This window comes from Lithobates pipiens, unplaced genomic scaffold (genome assembly GCF_037356315.1).
Source record: "Lithobates pipiens isolate NorthernLeopardFrog02 unplaced genomic scaffold, aLitPip1_a1.2 Scaffold_10, whole genome shotgun sequence".
Taxonomy (NCBI): domain Eukaryota; kingdom Metazoa; phylum Chordata; class Amphibia; order Anura; family Ranidae; genus Lithobates; species Lithobates pipiens.
Window position 1 is genome coordinate 50,824,795 of NW_027507686.1, and position 24,834 is coordinate 50,849,628.

At 43.4% G+C, this 24,834-nt stretch overlaps 1 protein-coding gene and 1 long non-coding RNA gene across 2 annotated transcripts in view; one reads left to right on the forward strand and one right to left on the reverse strand.

The window, feature by feature from the left end:
- LOC143930388 (uncharacterized) overlaps window positions 1-19,586 on the forward strand; it is a 66,451-nt gene extending 46,865 nt beyond the window's left edge. Inside the window, exons 2-3 of the long non-coding RNA XR_013262767.1 lie at window positions 19,087-19,224; window positions 19,352-19,586. This is a non-coding gene — a long non-coding RNA (uncharacterized LOC143930388). The remainder of the gene's footprint in view (window positions 1-19,086; window positions 19,225-19,351) is intronic.
- The window catches only part of GAN (gigaxonin), a 62,017-nt gene extending 39,501 nt beyond the window's left edge, over window positions 1-22,516 (reverse strand). The window contains exons 1-3 of the mRNA XM_077454665.1: window positions 22,105-22,516; window positions 12,721-12,835; window positions 9,429-9,779 (exon numbers count right to left, since the gene is read on the reverse strand). Coding sequence (XP_077310791.1) covers window positions 9,429-9,779; window positions 12,721-12,835; window positions 22,105-22,280 — 642 coding nt within the window. The 5' untranslated portion in view covers window positions 22,281-22,516. The remainder of the gene's footprint in view (window positions 1-9,428; window positions 9,780-12,720; window positions 12,836-22,104) is intronic.
- Window positions 22,517-24,834: the final 2,318 nt, after the last annotated feature.

The window sequence follows — 24,834 nt, forward strand, 5'->3', positions numbered from 1 at the left end:
AACATGTTATACTTGCCTCCTCTGCAGTTGGTTTAGCACAGAGCAGCCTGGATCCTCCTCTTTCCGGGTCCCTCTTCGCTGGCCCTGGTCCCTTTCCTTGATGAGTACCCCCATAGACCGGCGGCTTGCTACAGGGGCACCTGGGCTGCAGTCCTTTGTGTCCATTCAGACACACAGCTGCTGCTCGGCCCTGCCCCCTCTCTACCCCGATTGGCTAACTAACTTTGAGTGACAGCTGTGGTAGCCAATGGAGAGTCCCAGACGGCCGAGGGAATTGTGGATATCGCTGGAGAGAGATGAGGCTCAAGTGTTGGGGGATGCTGGGGAGGCTGCTACACACAGAAGGTTTTTTTTTTTTTTTTATCTTAATGCGTAGAATGCATTAAGATAAAAAAAAACTTTTGCCTTTACAACTCCTTTAACTACTTCCCTACAGGGACCAATTCTGACATTTCTCGCCTACATGTAAAAACCAGTATTTTTTTTTTTTTGCAAGAAAACTACTTGCAACCCCCAAACATAATATTTTTTTTGCAGAGGCCCCAGAGAATAAAATGGTGGGTGTTGCAATTTTTTGGTTACACAGTATTTGTGCAGCAGTTTTCAAATGCAATTTATTGGCAAAAAATACACTTTAATGAATGTTATTGCTCACAAACACTATAAAAATACCCAATTTAAGAGATGATGTTACACTAAGCAACTGCATCCACCTGTGGAATGGTGCCAAACGACAAAAATCTCTATAGGCAATACTTTAAAGCCTTTACAGGTTACTAGTTTAGCATAAGGCTGGGTTCAGACATGCTGCGTCCATGGCTCACAGGCGGAGGTCCCTGTTCTCCAATTCAGGTCCCAATTCCTACCTGAATTTGCACCCGATTTGGAGCCAAAAGATGCACAGGACCCTTTCCAAGTCTGGACCCCCCCCCCCGGAGCTGTGTGAGCGCTTTAACATTTTTCATTTGAAATGTATTATTTTACTTCAAGAGGCAAATCCTCGGTCTTCTAATACTTTGAGAGTGACAGACCTGAAACATCTCTGACTTTACTGATCTGTAAAAGGAATCTGCGTTAGGGACTCAAAAATAATTAAAAGATGTGTGGGGTTTTTTTTTATTTTTTTTATTTTTTTTTAGCTTTAGACCTAAGTGGATCTGTCCCCCAGTGCCTCTAACACTAAGAACTGAGCAATCGAACACCGCCGATCGCTCAGTTCTCATAGCTCCGCAAGCAGAGAGCTGCTGACTGTCAGTCACCGGCTCTCTGCACAGCCAGCCGGTCCAGGCATCTAGGCAGATACCAACTTCACAGTCGGGTTGACGCCCGAGCCCTGGACCAACATCAGCAGACAGCAGACTTCGGCCCGCTCTCTGCTGAAAACAGTTCACACGAGTGCACAACGAACTGCAATCCTGTGATCCACAGAGAAGTATATCCAGATGAGCTTTGACTGTACTTCTCCTTTAAAGCACAGCCTCGGCTCTGTTGCTGCGTGGAGGGGAGGAGGTGAGTCCTTTCCCTCCAATTACCTGTTGGAACGCTGCTTGCTGAGCTCTAGAGTAACTTCAGCTCTCCCCCCCTTTTTTTTCCGACAGCTCAGACAAGCTTTATAAATTCTGGACTTTGAATGGATGTAGAGAAAAGAAAAGAAGACTGCAGATAACCAGGTATAGCATATGTAGGAGAACTGGTTTAATCTCTGTATCACCTGAGGCCAGTCACTTCACTGAGTATACGTAAGGGTTTACAACCACTTGCCAATCGTTGTCGGCATATATACGTTGGCAGAAGGGCACGGCTGGGCAAAGTAACGTACCTGTACCTTCCTTTGAAATTCCCGCTGTGCGTGCACCTGCCGCAAGCTCCGTGACCACGGGACCTGATCGCCGTGGGGATACCCGCGATTGTGTCACGGAGCTCAAGAACGGGGAGATGCCGATGTAAACAGCGTCTCGCCGTTCTGCCTAATGACAGGATACTGATAGTCTGCTCCCTGTCATCGGGAGCAGCGATCAGCGTCACGTCATACAAGCCCATCCCCAAGTCAGTTAGAAACACATCCCTAGGACACACTTAACCCCCTTTCCGCCCCCTAGTGGTTAACCCCTTCACTACCAGTGACATTTTTATAGTAATCAATGCAATTTTAAAGCATTGATCGCTGTATTAATGCCAATGGTTCCAAAAATGTGTCAAAATTGTCCAATGTGTCCGCCATAATGTCACAGTCACGATTATATATATATTTATTAATAATAAAAATGCCATAAAACTATTCCCTATTTTGTAGATGCTATCTAACTTTTGCACAAACCAATCAAAACGCTTATCACGATTTTTTTAAAATCAAAAATATGTAAAAGAATACGTATCGGTCCTAAACTGAGGAAAAAAATATAATGTTTTTTTTTATACCTTTTTGGGGGGGATATTTATTATAGTAAAAATTAAAAAAATAATGTGTTTTTTTCAAAATTGTCGCTCTATTTTTTTGTTTATAGCGCAAAAAATAAAAACCGCAGAGGGGATCAAATACCACCAAAAGAAAGCTCTATTTGTGGGAAAAAAAGAACGCCAATTTTGTTTGGGAACCACGTCGCACGACCACGCAATTGTCAGTTAAAGCGTCGCAGTGCCAAATCACAAAAAGGGCTCTGGTCAGGAAGAGGGTAAATTCTTCCGGGGCTGAAGTGGTTAATGATCAAGAATGCTTTAATAGTACTAGAACCTCTATGTAGCCACATGGTACAGATCTGATGGTGCCAAAAAGGGGTGGTATTAAAGCTACAGATAACAATACGGATTGGTCTTTAAAAATTAAATTTAGAAGGTTCATTTCATTAAACAACGTACAATGGCATTTTGAACTGTTTTCAAGATAACATGGAAAGAATGATAAAAGTCGGCATTCCTCTTTAATATTCATTCAGCATACAAATAAAAGTTCATGGTCATGGCAGTTCTCTGTGCAGGCATAGTGCCAGCCACACATAAATCAGCTGATGTGTTCACAGATAAAAAATAGTCTATGGAATACTTTTGATGAGGTCTGTGATGAAGCATACCGTTTCTGCTCAGGAACCCACGTTCAACGCGCTCGTGTCACTAGTTTATCAGAGGGGTTGTCCAACACTGGAAATTGGATCCATGCTTCATCAGAGGCCAGTAACTGACCTTATTTATCAAATAGGAGATCATTCTGCAATATTTTTACAGATGATTCCCTGCAAAGGTAAAGCATAACGGACTACTATGCATCGCATAGTAGTCCATTATGTGTCACCTGACACAGGAGCCAGCGAAGTCACCGCTGTCCCCTGTAGTTTCGAGCGTCCATCTTCTTGGTGGGTCTCGCTGCTCCGGCACTGTGATTGGCTGGAGCAGAGATGACGTCACTCCCGCGCATGTGCACGGGAGCCGACACTCGCGGCATATCACTGCGATCTGCGGCCTATGCAGTGCGCCTGCGCGCCGCTGTCTGCGGCGCATGCGCCGTAGACAGTGGTGGCGGTCTTCAGGTAAATACCTATACAGTTTAGGAGATATTTCTTGGACCTACAGGTAGGCCTTAATCTAGGCTTACCTGTAGGTCAAAGTGGTTTGTAAGGGTTTACAACCACTTTAATGCTGTGAGGCCGCATAAATGCGGTCATGTGTAAAACACTTACCGCGCTGAGAGCGCACTCCCGCCACAGTAGCTGCTGGTTACCTGAAAGCTCCCGATGCATACTAGCACTCTGGAGTTTTCCCAATCACATGACAGCCAATCACAGTGGTGGGTGGAGAACTGAAGTTACACTCTGCAGAGTTCAGTGAGGAGAGCTCCAAGAGCTGATTGGAGGGAAGGGTCACACCCCCTTCACAGTCACACAGCAAACATTTTTTCTTGGTGTCAGGAAAACTTATCAGAAGTGACTCATGCTGATAGAGGAAGGAAGCATCAGACAGAAATGACACTTCGTACTCTGGATTAGGACAAGTACACACTATAGAGATGGGGTCAGCAACCAGTAGATCTAGTAGATCGCAGTCTGGGCTTGGACCCCCCATTCCAGGGCATCAGAGTGCAATGCTGAGGGGCTACTTGTAAAGTTGCTGCTATAGTAGAGTGCAAGAGCCGCATAAGCGGATGTCTCCTCCGTAGTTCCGGCTCCTGTCCCATGCGGAGTGATACCAGCTGCACTCCACCTCTTATCCCGGCTAGCGGTCTCCAGCAGCAGGAATGAAGAGATCTTCAGGTCAGTGTGAAGCAATACACTGAGCATAATAGTAGCTGCTTTCACACCGATGTGCTGTGGTTTACCCAAACCAGGATTTCAGTGCATTGTACCTGCAGGTTTGCTACACTTAATCACAGCCTTCAATTATATCCTGCGGGTTTGGTGTACTTTCTAAATGCAGGAGATTTAGCTACTTAATGGCGTTTGTACATATTTCCTCGGCCATTTAACAAAGTTCTAAATACTTAAACAATCGTGAAAACCAGTCGCTCACAGCCAGAGCTAATAAAACAGGAGTACAGGCATAAAAAGGGAGGCAAGGTTCTTTGCATATGTAGTGAGCCAATCGTCCCATCAAGAGTTTAGTAGTTCAGACAGATCAGTCAATGAAAGCTACACTACTCAAATGCTGCAAGAGATCAAGTAACAAGAACAGATCGTAGATAAGAGTCTCAGAGGAGCCATAATGCACTCAGAGTACTTCTAACACCACTCAGTCTAGTAATACAACTATAATGGCGTGCTGAGGGATTCCACTAATGCTCCACACTTACCATACTCACAGTTCATATAACTAAACATCACCAATCCTGAAGCACGATCGGGTGAAATAATAAACTGTGTTCATAAGTTAGTATTAAAAGGACTCATAAAATATATGAGTTCTACTGAATTGATAAGCTCATTTTGCAGAGGACCTAAATTCCAAATAGTAACTGATGAGAATACTCCCGTTACAATAGATATATAAAAAGTGATATGTGCTGAAATCCCTTCCTGGAGAACAAGCTGCTTCTTGTATGCACCAGTACTGGTCATGAAAAGCCCAGTAATATAAAAGTGGTTGTAAATCAGTAGCTATACCCAATGCAGTGTCTGGCCTAAGGTAATACACAGAGATGAAACAAATCCTCCTAAATAAGTTGTACTGGTTTATCTGCAGTCTTGTCTTCATCAGTTCAAAGTGCAGAATTTATTAAGCTTATCTGAGCTGGGGGGGGGGGGGGGGGGGGGGGATAAAAGGGAAGAGAGCTGAAATTACACTTTGCAGAGCTCAGTGTGAAAACTCAGAGATGATTGGAGGCAAAAGGGAGGAAAAAGGGAGGCAAAAAAAAGGGAGGGAAGAGGAGGGACACCACCCACCCCCCCACCCCCTTCACACAGCAACAGAGCTGAGGCTGTCAATCAGCTGGAGGTCCCTCCCCTGTCACCATTTTTCTCTTGGTGTCAGGAAAACTTGTCTTAGGCGACTCATGCTGATAGATGAAAAAAGCAGCAGACAGAAATTACACAAGTACACACTATAGAGGGATATGCTTTGTTCATATTTTGCCTAGGTTCACACTGAGTGCGGGAATGAAATTGTGTGAGTTCAGGTGAACTTGTGCGATTTCAGAGACATCTTACATAGTTAGTCAGGTTGAAAAAGATCCAGTTCAAGCACAAAAAAAAAAATTATATTATAATATATATATATATATATATATATCAATCATACAATCCCATATACCCAATTCTATACCCACAGTTGATCCACAGGAAGGCAAACAGCAGCAGAGCATGATCCAATTTGCTAAAGCAGGGGAAAAAAAATTCCTTCCCGATCCCCCCCAGAGGCAATCGGATTTTCCCCGGATCAACTTTACCTATAAATGTTAGTACCCAGTTATATTATGTACACTTGGGAAATAATCCAGGCCCTTCTTAAAGCAATCCACTGAGCTGGCCAGAACCACCTCTGCAGGGAGTCTATTCCGCATTTTCACAGCTCTTACTGTGAAGAAACCTTTCCGTATTTGGAGATGAAATGTCTTTTCCTCTAGACGTAAAGAGTGCCCCCTTGTCCTCTTTGTTGACTGTAAAGTGAATAACTCGACACCAAGTTCACTATATGGACCCCTTATATATTTGTACATGTTGATTACCGTATATCCCCCCTTAATCTCCTCTTATCAAGAGTGAATAAATTCAGTTCCTCTAATCTTTCCTCATAGCTGAGCTCCTCCATGCCTCTTATCAGTTTCAGCATCTCGCCGCTTAGGATGGTGGAATTGCCACCAACTGAACGCTTGTGTATGTATGTATATATATATATCCCCTGTCTTGAATGCACATTACCCAACACACAAGCCTAATTATTCACTGACAAACCACTCACAGTAAACATACTGTGGCGGGTGGCAGTTACAGGCACAGATACCTACATGATCAGCCTTTTTCTGGGTTTGGGCCGTGTGCCCCCTGCCAACTTGTGCTGCAACTGGGCACAGCACAAGTTTAGCAGCTGATTTTAGCCAATGATTTTGGCTGAAACCAGTTGATCGCTGTGTCCAATCACACACCCACACAGAGTTCTGGGTTTACAAAAACACAGAACTCTGTACTGTAAACAGCAATCTGGTTGTTTACCATCTGTCCGCTTTTTCAGGGAGAAGAATGTAAAAGCAGCACACATTACATTCGTTAGGCACACATATATGATTGCTGTTATCCCGTTACTGCGCCACATTGCTATAAGTAACAAAGTTTGACAAAGATAGGATGAGATTTTTCAGGTGCCATTTAAATCCACCAAAAAAAAAAAGGTAAGTATTAAAAACATATATATTTTATTTACACAAAAAATAAAATCCATAGACATCGACACTATACATATATAATTGGATAATTGTCCAAAGTGCACTTTTGCCTTCTATACGTTTTGCCAAAATGGCTTCTTCAGGAAGTATTAAATTGCCACAGAATAACTATATAAAGAGATATAATCATGATTAGAAAAATACACATACAGCAATCTATATAACGTATTAAGTTCACATCACATACCAGTGCTCCCAGAGATTACACCCAGTACAAAATTTTAGGGCCCCCCATACCTCTCGCCCATCTGGGATTGTCCCCCTTTCCATCTCTGGCCCTTAGTCCTATCTGGGTGCAATCTCTGGGAACCCCGATATGTGATGTGAACTTGATACATTATACAGACTGACTGCTGTATGTATTTTTTCTAATTATGCTTATATCTCTTTATATAATTGTACTGTGGCACTTTAATACTTTCTGAAGAAGCCAATTTGGCTAAACATGTAGAAGAGAAAAAAAAAAGTGCAATTGGGACAACATATTGTCAAACTGTATATATGTATACTGTTTATGGATTTTATTTTTTGTATAAATATATATGTATGTATGTATGTATGTATGTATGTATGTATGTATGTATGTATGTATGTAAATATATTTTAATACTTACCTATTTGGTAGATTTAAATGGCACCTGAAAAATCCTATCTTATCTTTGTCAAACCTTGTAATGCCGGCCATACACGATGCGAATTCCGAACGAAAATCCGAGCGAAAGTAAAATCGACCGATTTTCGTATCGTTAGTGTGGTATGCGCGACATGCGATTTTCGTACGACAGGGCAAATTGACAAATCCAACATGTTGTTTTTTTTTTCAAAAATCGTCCAAAAATCGTATCGTTAATGGCAGAGTTGGACGATTTGACATAAGAAAATGAACTGCGCACGATCTCTGGAAAGTTTGAACCAGAAGGAAACCAACACGGAATAAAAAAAACCCGTTAAAACATAGTGTTTTAACGTACGATTTTCGTACTTAATTGATGGCACATTCGCATGTTGTTGTGAGTGCCGCTTTCGTTTATCGTTCGACGGGTCGTTCGGAATTCGCATCGTGTATGGCCGGCATTAGGCACACAGTTAAACCCATAATTGCCTCTAGATGTTAACCCCTTCCCAGCCAGTGTCATTAGTACAGTGTCATTGTACAGTATTATCATGGATCACTGTAATAGTGTCACTAGTGACGGCAGTGGAACTTAGTGACCCTCTCAGATAGTGTCAGGTTGCCCGTTACCCTATCACAGTCCCAGTTGCTGATCACCACCATTACAGTATAGCGTCTATAGCTGTGTAAATTCCAGTATATACACACACCATAGTTTGTAGATGCTATATTTTTCACACAAACCAATTTACACTTATTGGGATTTATTTTATTTTTATTTTTTACCAAAAACATGTAGCAGAATATATTTTGGCCTAAATTTATGAAGAAATTCGTTTTTTTATTGGATGTTTTATAAACAGGCAGTAGAAAATATAGCTCTTTTTTTTTTTTTTTTTTAATTGACTGTATTTTTTCGTTTGGATAATAAAAAACCCAGTGGTGATCAAATACCACCAAATGTAAAGCTCTATTTGTTTGGAAAAGAGAGAAGCAGAGAAAGAGAAAAAAAAATAAAAATAAATAAAATAAAAAGAAGGATATACCTGTCATTTGAGTATAGTGTTGAAAGAGCAATTACCAGTTAAAGTAGCACAGTGCTGAATAGCAAAAAATGTCCTGGTCATGAAGGGGGTAAAACCTTCTGAAGTCAAGTGGTTAAACCGTTTCAACTACTCGCAATAAAAACAAGGAGGTTAAAGTGTTACTAAACCCTCAACAGTAAAAATTAGGCTGCATATGCAGTAAGGCCTGCTTGTTAAGATTGTGTAAAAAGGCTGTTTGATCCTGTCTTCTCTGATCCACCCCCTCTTCCACAGTGCCCAATCTATCTCCTGATAGTACAGAGCCTTGGGGGCACTCCGCACATGGTGAATTTGGTGTGCATTGCTAGAGTTTGTTGTTTTTTTTTTTGGGGGGGGGGGGGGGGGGGGGGGAAGAGTGCATGTGATCAGCATACAGCCAATCAGCACTGTCCAGACAGAGGGTCAGATGTCATGCAGCCTCATAGCACAGTCAGAAGAGAAAAAACTCCTCCTACAAGCTTAAACCAGTGCTCAGCCAGACACTGATAGCAGTCTTGTGACTACTGATGAGAAAAAGTATTTAGCAGTTATTTACTGAAATGATATCATTCCCATGTCCTGTGTACTGTGGGAGACCAGATATAGTGAATGCAGGTTCCTGGGTTTAGTAAAGCCCCATACACACTATCAGATTGTCTGCTGGAGTTTTTCCTTCAGATTTACCAAAACCATGTAGTAGAAGGGCCTGCCTGATTGCATACACATTGAAACTCCTAAGGTTTGACCTCATATTATATGGTTTTGGTAAATCTGAAGGAAAAACTCAGCAGAAAAACTGATAGTGTGTATGGGGCTTAACACGTTTACATCAGGTGACTGAATATGGACATCAGGAATTGCAAAGTCAGCATTAAAATGAAGGACCTACCTTCCTCACTTCGGGATCATGGGAAATCCAGCGTATCACTGCTTCAAACACATATTTTTCATTGCCTACATTTAGCTTCTCTAGGGACAGGACCTCTTTGAGTTTGTTTGGGTTTAGTTCTAGAAACTCCTCAGTGCTGCTGACATCTCTGAAGTGGGTTTCCAGGTACTCGGTGGCGAGGTAATATACATGGTTCAAGCAGTAATGCAATGCAAAGTCTCGGATGCCGATGCAGTTTTCAGCAGTAATGCAGCCCTCCAAGAACTCACAGCACAAGGTTTTGAGATCGGTAAGCAATAAAAGATCTGCTGCTTGTACCACATCCTGGATGGTTTCTTCACTCAGCCTGACCTAGCCATGGAGAAAAAAAACAAATAAATACAATTTTAGAAAACCAGAGCATGTTGCTTTCAGTAGAAATATAAAATTTAGATGCGAGGAGAGGTTGTTTTTCAGAATCAGTAGCACCCAACAGGATCAGGACATTCTATTCTTTATTTTGTGGTTGAGAGTCTGTTATCTGGAGCCAGTCACCTTAAAGAAGAACTCCACCCAGCACTAAAAATACTGGCATGTAACTGCCAGGGTGCTGTATACCCCAAAAACAGGAAGCAGTGGTAATGCCCATATGTGAAATGGCGTCCCTATAATTGAAAGAACTGAAATTTAATTAAAGAAAGGGATGGGCCAGGCACAGCAAGGAATAACTTGCTGCGGCTTCTAATGTACACTGTTAGAAGCTCACAACGTACACTGAAAATGGAATAAGCATTTTCAGTACAGAAGAGGAGCCTGTACAACTGTGCAAAAATCAGACGATAGGGTTGGAATTCACTTTTAAACTGACCACATAACAAAAGCCCCAAGCATTTTACTAAACATACAAATGCATTCGCATTTTATACGCATGTGCACTAAAAGCCATAATAAAATCACCACAACGTAGAGGGATACTACTACTAGATGTATCTAGAAGTGAGCCAATGTGGATAAAAATGATGTGTACCATGGGTAAAACTTTGTGGTTTGAAGATATAATTATTTTAAAATGGAACTTCACCCTAAGGCTCCATTTACACTTGTGCAATTTGTCATGTTGTCAATAGAACCCGTTCAAATCTATGTGATAAAGTTGCAGCGACTTTGAAAAGGTTCCTGTACTACTTAGATGCGACTTGAGTGCCCGAGTGTAAAAGTCACACTCTGAGTTATACTAGTGTGAACGGAGCCCTTAAGGGAAAGTTCCACTTTATGCCCTCCTCCACCCCCCCAACTCTACAATTTTTTAGCCACTTTTTTGGAAGTCAGTCAATGCCAGCAGATAAATAATTGTAAAAAGATAGCCCACAGCAGAGCCTGAGGAAGGAGCACACATGCTCCAAACACACACCATGCCTGCTGATGGTAGTGACGTCATCCACAGTGTCCCCGAGCACTGACGAGTCACCTGGGATCGGTGGGAGCCAACAGCACAGCTGGGTCTAATACAGCCTCTGCAGCTGGAAACGCTGAGCACTCGCCCCGGAACCAAGAGGAGGATCACATCACAATATATACATGCTGTTTTTATTCATCCTCTTGTGGAGTGTTATTCATACGTTTTCAATATTAAATTGTTTTACCGCTACACTTAGATGGCGCTGCTTTTTGTCTCCTCTACATTTCAGAGTCTCTAGCTCCTTTCAAGCCTGGCAGCCTTTAAGAATAGTTTTATGGTCACCCTTAAATGGACTCATTTTTACAATGGACTAAAATCTGACTGTCCTACTCCTAATGTGTGACAGAGACACAAATACTCTTATTTTAACCTTACAGCCCAATATGGACAGCGCCATGTAGATTCTTGTTGTTCATGTTATAGAATCACATGTGTGTGCAGTCTCCAGCTACAAGCTTAATATTGGTTTTAACCCATAATCTGTTTATCATCGTTTTATTATTAAAGCGGGGTTCCACCCTAAAGTGGAACTTCCGCTGATCGGAACCCTCCCCACCTCCGGTGTCACAATTGGCACCTTTCAGGGGGGAGGGGGGTGGGGATACCTGTCAAAGACAGGTATTTACACCCACTTCCGGGCATAGACTCCCGTGGGAGTCTATGCCTCTTCCTGTCCTGCCGCGCTGTCTGCTGGGACACACACGGGTCCCAGAGACAGCGCGGACAATTCCCATTGCGCTGCGCGACTCACGCATGCACAGTAGGGAACCGGGAAGTGAAGCCGATTCGCTTCACTTCCTGATTCCCTCACCTAGAATGGTGGCGGCAGCAGCCGAGAGATCGATCGGCCTCGGCATCGCTGGACCCCGGGACAGGTGAGTGTCCATTTATTAAAAGTCAGCAGCTGTAGTATTTATAGCTGCTGGCTTTTAATATTTTTTTCCCCAGTACAGTCCCGCTTTAACGTTTTGATTCACATCAGAATATTACCTTTAATTTATTGTATATCCCTACTAGGGTTGCACCAATACCCTTATCGGTGCCGATACCGAGCACTTGCTCGAGTATTTGTGCTCGGGCAAATGCTTTGATGCTTAATCCGATACCTGGGCAGTCAGGGGTGATCGGTGCGGCAGTGGGAGGAGTTACGAGCACCGATCTCCCTGAATAGATTTCAACAAATCAACTGATAGCCACTTCTCCTCTCCCTCCCCGTGGCTTTCAGCTGCTTTATTAAAATCTATACAGTGAGATCAGTGATTGCAACTCCAACACCGCACCGATCATCCCAGACTGTCCTGTGTCCTCCTTCCCACTATGTGCTCCTCCAGTCCCCACCCATCTGTCCTCGAGCTGTCAGGATGGACAACTGAGGAAGGAGCCGGTAAATCTGTCATTTACCAGCTCCTTCTTTTTCCAAATGAACAGAGTCAGTGACTCTGCCCATTCATAACTGAGCATCATAAACTGTTTACGATGCTTCAGTCTATGACTGAAGAGGAGCCTCAGTCTCCTGTCTATTCATCTTCAGAGTACATCTCTGGCAGCCCACAAGAGATTGGCCAGATTTCTCCTCCTGTACTGCGGCTGACGTTTAGCCTGCATGTAGATCTCCTGGCATCATCAAGTGGATGCCCACCTGAGTGATGATTACTTTATGTTTGATATCATGTAAGTGGCCCCATTGACGTTTTGAATAAATGTATTTTGAGCCTTTGCTTAGCTCATGGGTGCTTAACCTATGGCCCACTGTTTGGTCACCCATGGCTTAGCTCAAAGGTTACACATAGAGCAGACAACTTTAACAGTCAGGTTCTCCACCCCACCAATAAATCCTCATAGCAGACACATTACCTGTCCACTAAAAATGTAGTCTAGTATCTCTTTCATAATAGTCACTGAAATGCCTTCCATCTGAATGCGGTAGATGGTCCCATCGTCTTTTGGAGGGTTGTAGTTGAGTTTGGCTCTGCAATAATAAAAAAATAAATAACATACAAGTTAACAAAATGCAAGAAACATGTTTTACTACTTGGCAAATCACTGACCCAGTGGCATCTTTAAAAAAAAAAAAAATAAGGGCATTCAAGAGGCGCTTGGATTTTGAAAAAGTTTATAGGCAGTGCCACTGACTCAGGTTGGGCTGCTCACAACAGAAAAGGCTACCCTCCAGTGGGTTCTCCAGCAGGTTACCATAAAAAACACATACATACAAGGAAGGAGTGCCAGATCGAAGATAGAGTCCAGTTTAATTTATTGGTTTTGTGCCAAGACAGCCAATGCATTTCAGGGGCCAAAGGAACACCCCCCCCCCCCCCCTTATCAGGGCCTCAGTTAAAAATGAGAACCTTGAATGGACACTAAAGCTTTCCTGTGCGAACTGCTGGATTGAAAGAATTACTCGCCAGCAGTATCTGCATGAGAAATCAAAATCGTCGGGGCAACCAAGAGTCTTGATTGCTCATGCAGATACTGCTGGCAAGTGATTCTTTTAATCCAGCAATTAGGTTCCCTGCACAGATTCGCATAAGAAAGCCTTTGTGTCCATTTTAACTGAAGCCCTGATGAAGGGGAGTTCCTCTGCCCCCAAAACATATGGGCTGTCTTTTAGCAGAGACCAATAAATGAATTTGAATTTAAATAAAATTGGACTCTCTTCTTTTTGGCCTGGGGCTCCTTCCATGTATGCACGGGGGGGTTGACAGAATTGGGATGTGTTGTGTTATTAGAGCTTCAAAACATCCCAATACCATGGTATCAGGATGACTGAAGCGCATTATTTCTGTTATTACAGGAGAATACATACCTAAAATAGTTAAACTTACCATAAAGCAGAATCAGTGGGAGCCCGAGCTGCCACCAGATGCAGCTTGTCTACTATCCTGCCACCAGATGCAGCTCGTCTACTATCCTGCCACCAGATGCACCTGCCACTATTGCAGCCTGCCACCAGATGCAGCTTCCTACTGTAGACTGCCACCACAAAAACCAGATGCAGCTTGTTACTTCAAGGCTTCATGCACACAGGACATTATAAAAAAATGCCAGTAGAGTTAGCTGTAGAATGAGTTTTGCAGTAGTGTTTTTTTAGCAAAACTATACTCAGAAAAGCCTATGGCTTAAAAATGCTCAATAGCCACGTTTTTCAGCATTTTCAGCTTTTATTAGAGTTTGGAGCGTTTTTACAGTGGAAAACTCCTCTCAAAACCCACTAGTTCTGGGGGGGGTTTCCAGCCAGAAAACACTCCTATTAAAAACTGCTGGAATAACAGCCTGTGTGTGCATGGACACATAGGATAACATGCTGGGGAATCCTGCACATGGGCAGTTGCAGCACTGGGTTCCATCGTGTGAAAGTGAGAACAGCGGTGATGCGGGTCGGGCGGTGAGAGATGTCCTCTCTCAGCTTGGCCACTGCTCAGCTTTCAGTGCAGCCTTTGCGGACCAGCCGCAAACAGAACATGGACCAGCACAGGTCCATGGTCTAGGGTTTAGGGACCTCTGGTTTATAGTATAACTAAAGACAAACCCCCCCCCATTTTGGATAGAGGGGAGATGGATTAGAACATCTTTCAGTTTGAAGGAAAATCTCTGCAATGAGGCACTGTCAGGGCTGAGCTCCTGCTACCCAACAAGCAGCTCTTTTCTTTTAGTGCTCAGAAGCTGCTCAGCTGTCAGTTAAATACCAGCCACTTGTTACCAGAGTGACTCACCTGGTCACCATTAACCTGCCTCATTAGTCCAGCCTACAGCCAGCCCCTTTTTGCTATTTAAGCAGCTTAGCTCATTTCCTCCTTGCCCTTGTGTGGTCTATGATCGCCAAGTCCTTCCTTCCTGTGCTCCTGTGTATAACTTGGCCTCGCTGACTTTCCATCCAATTCCTGTTCCTGATTTTTGCTCCTGACTATGCCGACTTCTGGTTTTCCTGACCTGAGCTCGTCTGATTAGCCTCTCTGGCAACCAAACCTTTGCTTCTGTTTTTGCTACGTTCCGAAACGGTGTTAGGTTTGCCATTTCATTAAAGGTTTATTTTTTACTGCACTTTCTGTCCCCACCTGGTTTATGGTTCCTGACACACAGATCGCAAAAAATAAATAAAAAAAACACTGACCTGACATGGATTATAACCCTCCTTGCTCTATAAAAAAAAAAAAAAAAAAAAAAAGTTTTGCCTATAGTTTTATTTAACCTCTGGAGAACAACTAAAAAAGGAATTGACAGATTTCAGTTATGCATGGTTAGTCCAACTGCTAAATTCATCCCTCTCTTCAGGCCTTTACAAATAAGCTTTTCCTCAGCAGTCTCCACAGCCACAACCACTGCATTTTCTAGAAAAAAAAAAATCTAATAAAAAAAAAAAAAAAAAGGGAGAAGGAAGAGTAGAGTAGAGCCTTTGGGATGAAACCTTTTCGCTAAGAAATCAGAGGTCAGCAGCTTGGAAACCTGCCATGGTCGCAACAATTAAGCCTGCAAAAGAACTGAGGAAAAAAAAAAAAAAAAAAAAAAGGGTGTTTTATGTGGACCAACACTTTATTTGTGCCATCTCCCTCATCCCAACCGACTATTAGGTGGACACCTGGTAAGGTGGCAAGGGTGTAATGGGACATGGCAAAACACACTGAAATGGAGTATGAAGTACTTGGTGGGAAATGGTGCAGATCACAACAAAAAAGCAATTGGTACAAATTATTATTAATATATAAAATAAATAGTATTAAAAAACGTTACATTTCTTTTATTTAAAGCGGTAGTAAACCCGCTTTTTTTTTTTTTTTTTTTTTTTTTTTTAACACCTGCAAAGCAAAAGGCATAATGAGCTAGTATGCACCGCATACTAGCTCATTATGAAATACTTACCTTAGAACGAGGTCCCGACATCTGGCACGATCCACGCCGAGGGAGCTGACATGCTCCCTCTGCGTTTCTTCCGGGTATCGCGGCTCCGGCGCTGTGAGTGGCCGGAGCCGCGATATCGTCACTCCCGCGCATGCGCGCGGGAGATTTCTTTCCGGCCGCCGGCCACTGCTGGATTTTCAGGCCGAGAATCCCCTCGTGCGCATGCGCCGCTGCAGTCAGCTGCGCATACCGAGGGGAATATCTCCTAAACCTGTACGGTTTAGGAGATATTTTTTTTACCTACAGGTAAGCCTTATTATAGGCTTTCCTGTAGGTAAAAGTTACAAAAAAGGGTATACAACCACTTTAATCTCAGCCACCCAAACCAAGGAGTGGTGTTCCCGTTGCTATACAATTTGGGCGGAAACTTCAAAAAGCATTCATGTACACACAGGCCTGTTTAAATCACTGAGTCATTGTATGTGCATTTGATATTTTTATCAAACATGTAAGTATATTAAACATCAGATTACAAGAACACTATATAATAATAATCATCAACTAGATAGAACAGCATTCACAGAAGAAGACCATAATCAAAGAGTTGGCAGCACCATACAAAAAATACTAAACATTTGCTGGTAGCTATCCAAGAAGAGCAATAAGCCATAAAAGGACCAACGTGAAAAATGCACAAGACCATAAAATACACCGATCAGCCATAACATTATGACCTCCCACCACAACTCATTAAGGCATGGACTCCACTAGACCTCTGAATGTATGCTGTTATCTGGCAAGTCCTCAGTAGCAGATTCTTTAAAGTGGATGCAAACCCAACATTTTTTGATGTCATAATGTAGAGTATAAGATTTACTATCATTTGAGCTCAATCTTGCCACAAAGAGTTAATCCAGCTCTGAGCAAGCCTCTTATTGTTCAGTGAGATAAATCTTGACAAACAGAGAAAAAAACTGTCAAATCCTCCCACTTGCTGTGAGTGACAGGTGATTTACATATGTCGTGCACTAGCCTAAGAGACATGCATTATTTTTTTAATTCCCTCCCACTCCTTTCTTCTGCTGCTCTGCCAGGATTGGATGCTCCACACCTCATGTGGTTACTTTCCTGTCTTTTCACTGGATGTTAGAGAACATAGCAGAAGTTCAGTGTAAGAAATACACAGGAGAAAATGCATATTGACAAGGGGAGTGTAGAGGTGGGCGGGGAGTCTACTGACATCATGACTCCCCCCACCGAGCTCCAGACAACAGACCCACCCACAAAAGCTGCAGTTTTTTGGGTCCCATAACAGACAGATAGGAGACATTTGACAGATAAAGATACATGCATGTATATCCTTATAGATAACCCCTATGGCAGTAGTTTAGAAAGGATGACATTGGGTTTACATCCACTTTAAGTCCTGTTGTGAGGTGGGGCCTCCATGGATCAGACTTGTTTTTCCAGCAAATCTTGCAGATGCTTGATTGGATTGAGATCTGGAGAATTTAGAGGCAAAAGTCAACACCTTGAACTTATTGTGTTCCTCAAACCATTCTTGAATTCATCAGACCAGCCCACCTTCCTCCATGGTCCAGTTCTAATGCTCATATCCATCGTAGGCCCTTTTGGCTGTAGACATGGGTCAGCATGGACCCCCTGACAGTACTGCCTCAAAAACTCCACAAACAGCAATGCACTGTGTGTTCCGACACCTTTCTATCAGAACCAGCATGAACTTTTTCAGCTACAGTAGCTCTTCTATTGGATTGGACTACACAGACCAGCCTTTGCTCTCCATGTGCATCAAATGAGCCTTGGCTGCCCATACCCAGTCTCTTGGACCACTTTTGGTAGGTCCAGACCACTGGCAGAGCGGGACCATCCCACAAGACCTGCAGTTTTGGACTTGTTCTGATCCAGTCGCCCAGTCATTACAATATGTCCCAAGACAAAATCACTCAAATCCTTACAGGTGCCCATTTTTTCTGCTTTCAAGACATCAATTTCAGGGACAACATGTTCATTTGCTGCCGTAATATTTCCTACCCACTTTCAGATAACATTGTAACGAGATAATATTCACCAGCACACCATGGATCGACAACTTCTGTGCAAAGGTTTCTTTTATTGAAAGAGATCACAGCGATAATAGCACTTATCTCTGTGATGTGATCTCTTTCAATAAAATAAACCTTTTATTAACGGAAGTTGTCGATCCATGGTGTGCTGGCCACTATGTACACTTGCTTGATTTTCCAAGACCCAACTGGTAATCGCTGCAGCACCCATCATTCCAAGAGCCATACTTGCCAGGAACGTGTGCGAAAGCAATATTGACAAGAGTGATATCCTTGAAAGACTTTCTTTTTTTTTTTTTTTAATACATTTATAAACTTTAATGGCAACCCCAGCCTTAGTTGGCCCACCCTCTGCAGTTATAACAACTTCAACTCTTCTGGGAAGGCTGTCCACAAGGTTTAGGAGTGTGTCTATGGGAATGTTTGACCATTCTTCCAGAAGGGTATTTGTGAGGTCAGGCACTGATAAGAAGGCCTGGCTTGCAGTCTCCACTCTAATTCCTCCCAAAGGTGTTTTATCAGGTTGAGGTCAGGACTCTGTGCAGGCCAGTCAAGTTCCTCCACGTCTTTATGGGCCTTGCTTCGTGCACTGTCATGTTGGAACAGGATGGGCCATCCCCAAACTGTTCCCACAAAAGGTGGGAGCATGAAAATGTCCAAAATATCTTGGTATGCTGACACCTTAATCCTTTAAAGTTCTGCTCCACCATTTGGTAGAACACATTTTGAGTCACGCTAACTCATTAAAAGATGTGCACTTTAAAGGGTTAAGAGTTCCCTTCACTGGAACTAAGGGGCAAAGAACAAACCCTTAAAAACAACCCCACACCATAATCCCCCCTCCCCCCCCAACCAAATGATTTGGACCAGTGCACAAAGGAAGGTGCATAAAGACATGAATGAGCGAGTTTGGGGTGGAGGAACTTGACTGGCCTGCGCAGAGTCCTGACCACAAACTGATAGAACACCTTTGGGAAGAATTAGAGCAGAGACTGCAAGCCAGGCCTTCTTCTCCAGCATCAGTGCCTGACCTCACAAATGAACTTCTGGAAGAATGGTCAAACATTCCCATAGACACATTCCTAAACCTTGTCAGCCTTCCCAGAAGAGTTGAAGCTGTTATAGATGCAAAGGGTGGGCCAACTGAATATTGAACCTTACAGACTAAGACTGGGATGCCGTTAACGTGTGTGTAAGGCAGGCATCCCAATACTTCTGGTAATATAAAGTGCGTGTGTCTGTATTTTATTTTTTTAATCAGCATTTATATAACACTGTCAATTTACACTATTTCACACAGATACAAGTGCAAACTATGCAGCAGAGGAAAGCCCCACACACAAGCAAAGGGAGAACATGCAAACTCCACAAAGAATGTATCCTGGCCAGGATTCAAACCAAGGACCCCAGTGCTACAAGGCAGAAGTCCTATATACAAGTACGTAAGCATGTATTTTTTTTTTTTTTTTTTGTGAACTACTAAACCTATTTTAAAGCAACCTGCAAAGATGCATATATATTGTAACTTCCCTTTTTTTTTTTTTCTTGTTTTTGTTTTTTTAAAGGTCCAGGCTCCAGGACAGTCATCTGCATTCCACTACCTATAATGTCACTGACCTGGAACAAACAAACATGGAACAAGTGAAGTCTGTAAAGACGAATCTTCTCTCCTGAATGCTTTTTCCAGGTCAGACACTCACTAGGTAATCAAGCAAGGATCAGGATGACAGCTGCACTTTTAAACAGACATCAGCAATGGCATATCCAATATTTTAATAATCAAAAAGGATTTCTCCTAAATTGTGGTATTTGTAAGTACTCATAATTCCTTTTATATGACATTTCCCCTTCATCAGAGGATTTATTTATATCAGACAGTGGGCATTTCCAGCGCTGGTTACTAAATTAAGACAGAGGGGTCAGAGGTCACGATACACTTGGTATCATATATACCAGTGATGGTGAACCTCGGCACCCCAGATGTTTTGGAACTACATTTCCCATGATGTTCAACTACACTGCAGAGTGCAGGAGCATCATGGGAAATGTAGTTCCAAAACATCTGGGGTGCCGAGGTTCGCCATCACTGATATATACCGTCTATCCTTTTCAAAGTTATTCTAGTGTTTTATTATCTACATAGAAATGCTGAATCGAGGCATTTAGATGGCATGTAAAAGGTCTAGGCAAATATTTGGCACATCAGTAGGAAGATACTACCCCAATAAATGACACATCAGAAAATGTGAGTCTCAAACATCTATCATACAGGCAATTCAGGCTGGGTTCACACGTGTGCGATCAGAGACATTGCATGCGATTCACACCTCTGCTGTACATGTGATGTCTGTGCAATGCAAATTCAGCCATACAAACTGTATGGTTGAAATCGCATCACATTTGCACCAAAATGGTGTAGGACCTTTTTTGGTCTGCACTGGAATTAAATCGCATGGGTGTGAACACCCATGCGATTCGATTCCTGTACCATTTCAGTTTGCAATGCGATCTGATCAGTTGGTGTCATTAACTTTACATTGACCCCCCCCAGCGGTTCGCAGATGTCAGTGTAAACCAGTGTGCGATTCAGGTGCAATGTGGGAACTGGCACTGAATCGCAAGGTTTCCCACATTGCTCCAGTGTGAACGGGGACTCAAAGAATTGCTGACCCATGGGATGCATCAGTATGAATGCAGTTGCAACATACCATATCCATTGGGTGTTTTACACCTACCCATAACTTTATTTTCAACATGAAAACTATTTTTTTTCTCCAGTAAAGACACACACCTTTACATAATTACCAACAATAAATTCAGCAATTGTATACAATGGTTGAGGCTTTTATCTTAATAAAGGCAGCAGAACAGACAAGACAGCTTGGAATCTGAGACAGCGTGCTAAATATCCCTGGGATTGCCCCCGGGGCAGAACGGCAGAGCCGCCCTTAAAAAAAAATGTTTCTTCTTGCAGTTAGACAAAATAGGTTGAATTTTACAAGTTAACTCCTTACATAAAAATGAGCTACTTACATCACCCAGCCTGGGAGAACCATAGGCGACATATGCAGTCTTTTTAATAGCAGACATCAATGTAACAACTTGCGATGATAGACTAACTTGGTTTATGGCTGACTTCACCACTCACTGTATGTAACCATGTTACACTGAGAGTATGAGGATTGGAAAAAGGGTCATTTTTTCTGTCCAGCCAGTCCTAGTGTGCAACATACAAAATTGAGACTGCAAGTATTTCTTTATAGATTCTCATATGTGCTTCATGTCACATCCCTTAACTATATCCAACTCTATAGGTTTACACATCCGACACACTCAGTGCCACTGTATACTACACTACCAGAGCCCAAGAGAAGATTTGTGACAAACATCCCAGTGTAGGAGTAGGGCTGGCGGATTAAGGAGAATGGGTACAATGAGAGTAGAAGAGGTCTGTCTACCCAACTTCTGCCAGCACTTCTTACTAAGCCTGTGGGGGACAACCTGAAGTTCGGAAATCTAACTGCCCCCCCCTTTGGCCAGCGTGTGGTAGTGAGTGCTCCCTACTTTCAGTATGACGCATGCAGGGGATTCAGCCCCCATATTTCTGACGTCACAATATGGCAGCAGTATTCAGCACAAGTGCTGTAGCGACCTCAGGGATTGTATGCTACCACACATGGGTATTATATCACCACTATTGTTTCATTACAGAGCCCAGATGTAGATAAGGTCACACACATGCATGCTGAATAGCTGGAAATATGGCCACTGTATTCATGCATGGGGTGCAGATTGCATGCATGCTGCACAGGCAGAGGCCAGGAAAAGGGCCAGAAATATGACTATATTCACGCATGCACGGGGCGCAGATTGTACATGCAGCATGCGTAGAGGCCAGGAAAGGGTCCAGAAACAGGAGGCAACATTCATGCATGTATGGGGTGCTGCAAAGGCAGAAGCCAGGAAAAGGGCCAGAAAAACGGAAGCTAGGTTCATGCATGGGGTGCTGAATGGGCCTGTACTGTGCGATCTGGTGCAGGCAAACCGCATTGCATTTATGGTGTTAACTTTGTGTTGACACTCGCAGCAGATCGCAAACACAGTGCAATTGCAAGGTGGGAAACGTGCAGGGATCACTGCGTTTCCCACACTTGTATAAGCCTAGGCTTTAAAGGGCAAAGTTCACCTTTACAAATTCTTCTGAAAAGGTGAACTTACACAGGACACCTCACTCACCACCGCTTAACTTTAAATGCCCTGATGACAATATGCAAATATATAACATATAATAAGAAAAAAATATATATATTGTATTTACCTAATGTAAGGACTTGCAGCTGCTAAAATATTCCTCTGCACAGGAATTTCTTGTTCTTCCACAATAAGCAGAGCATCGCAGAAGTCGGATTCTTCACGGAATGAACTCAGAGCTCGGAGAAGCTTGGCGGCATGTTGGGGGTCAGATACCACTGTCATAGAGTTTGAATCTGTCATGTTGGACCAATGTGTGCAAGGACTATGTAAACTTACTGTATGTAAAAAGCAAACGCTGAATCAGAGAATGAGGAGGGGGCTAGATACTCCCAGTGCAAAGAAATAGTATAGAAAGATCTTGGACAGGATGTGGTCATACAATATATATTTAACCTGTACATGGACTGCAATACCGGACAACTAACACTGATAGGACAGAAACAACATGCATTCCTTGCTATATACAGCTTGTATGTTCAGAAGAACTGACTATGCAAAAAAAAAAAAAAAAAAAAAAAAAAAAAATCAGATCATTCCCATATCATAGGCAGCTAAAATAAAATAAAAAGGAGGTATGTGTGCTGGTATTATGTAGGCACTTTGAGCTCCTACTTAGAAGCTAAATCTGGGACAAGGTGGTGCAGCTGACAACAGAACGATGATGAAAAGGCACTATGAATGAAGGGAGCTGTACAGAAACATGCAGTAAGAGTTTACACTTAGAACAAGCTGAGGAATGTACAGGAATGTATAGCGGAGAGGAATACTATTAGTGCAGCAGACTAGGAGAGATCTACAGAACACTATGGAAGAACTGATCTATAAAGCTACAACCAAAGCAGTCTATGGACTGGGCTCTGGTTTCAGGGATATGTGGATTGCTGCATAAGAAATATTGGACCATTAACAGTCACTATGAATGAGGTAAAACAGAAGTAGTAAGAACCCGTACCGTGAGGGTGAAGACTCTGTGTCATCACATAGACAGCGGAGGAAGATTAGAAGTGCGGAAAATGTGAATCATTCTATAGGAATGGAGAGCGGTGGAGCTCTGTGTATAGCAATGGAGAGCAGTATGGACACAACGGAGAAGAGTAAAGATCAGACACCACTAGGAGAGCAGGATCATTGTGTCTGAGCAGGCTGTGGATGGGGCTAATGTACAGGCTATAGATAAGGCTATGCATGCAGGAAAGGCCTATGTACACAAGTAGAGGCTGTGTATGGGAATGAACAGACAGAGGAATAACAGAAGTTAGGCTAAGTAAAAAAATCTGCTCATAGAGTTGTATAGGGAACAGGACACAGAGGTTGGGAATCTCTGGGGAGGCCAGGAATCTTTTTAGATCTATGGAAATCTCTGGGGGTGCTGGGTACCTTTGGGGCCCTCTAGGGAGGCCAGGAATCTTTTTAGATCTCTGGGGTGGCTGGGAATCTCTGGAGCAGCTGGGGCTCTCTAGGGAGGCCGGGAATCTTTTTAGATCTCTGGGGGTAATGAGTTCTTTGGGGCTCTCTAGGGAGGCCAGGAATCTTTTTAGATATCTGGTAAGGCTGGGAAACCCTGGGGCTCTCAAGGGAGGCTGGTTACCTCTTTAGATCTCTGGGGAGGCTGGGAATCTCTGGAGCTCTCTGGGGAGGCTGGGAATCTCTATGGAGGTCGGGAATCTCTGAGGCTGGCTGGGAGTTCTCTAAGGAGGCTGGGAATCTATATGGAGGTCGGGAATCTCTGGGGATGACTGGGAATCTCTATGGAGGTCGGGAATCTCTATGGAGGTCGGGAATCTCTATGGAGGTCGGGAATCTCAGGGAAGATTGGGGCTCTGTGGACAGGAATGGACAGAGGAAGAACAGAAGTCGGTCTAAGTTTCAGAGCAGCTTGCAGAGTGGCACAATGAGAGCTGTATGTGGAATGCAGAGTCCCGGGCAGAGCTCCTGGCACACACAGGCTGTGGTCCCCTCAGTCTGGGAATGGGTCCGGACTCCCCTCGCCTCTCTTCTCCTCCTCACACCTCTGTGCACCCGGCTCAGCAACAGCCAAGAATTCCTGACCAGCCTGCATGACATCATCACAGAGCGTCCCACACCCCACGTGTCAAAACACAGCCCGGAGCCATGGAGCTACAGTGTGAGACTGGAAATAAAGGGGTGGGGACATTAAAGCCCTTCATTTGGACTTGACAGGTAGCCCCGCCTCTCTTGCGGTTCGCAGCCTATGGTGTTCTAGCCCTTTCCTATACTCTGCCAGGCAACCTAGATCATTGGCTCCTTCCGTGTTGTGTGCCCTCCCCTCTGACGGCTCTGTGTGGTTTGCACAGCTCCAGCACACGGTATAGCTCCATGTTGTGGTGTGTGACACACCCTTAATGACAAGGCAAGGAGTGGTCACTAGGGAGGGGATGTTGTTGAGTGAAGCTGTGGGCTAATGCAGGGATTAGAGGGCTGGGCGGAACTCTGCAAGTTACCGAACAAACTAAAAGTGCTCACACAGGAGACAGCTAGTCCCACATCCAGCAGATTACACTTGACCCCTCTCCTGGATTGTAATAAACTTTATTATACACCAATCAGCCATCACAGTATGACCACTGACAGGTGAAGTGGATAACATGTTCATTGAAGGACACAGCTCCTTTAATTCTTGACCTTAGGGTTATCACGCCACCTGCCGGAGAGGACTAGGCAGAACATGTAACACATTTAAAAACAGCAAGCCGTCACAGCACCACCCAGGGGGCGGTCCCTCTTGGCTATAGCCCCTCACCCTGCTTCCTGCCGATCAGTTTTTTTTCTGCCT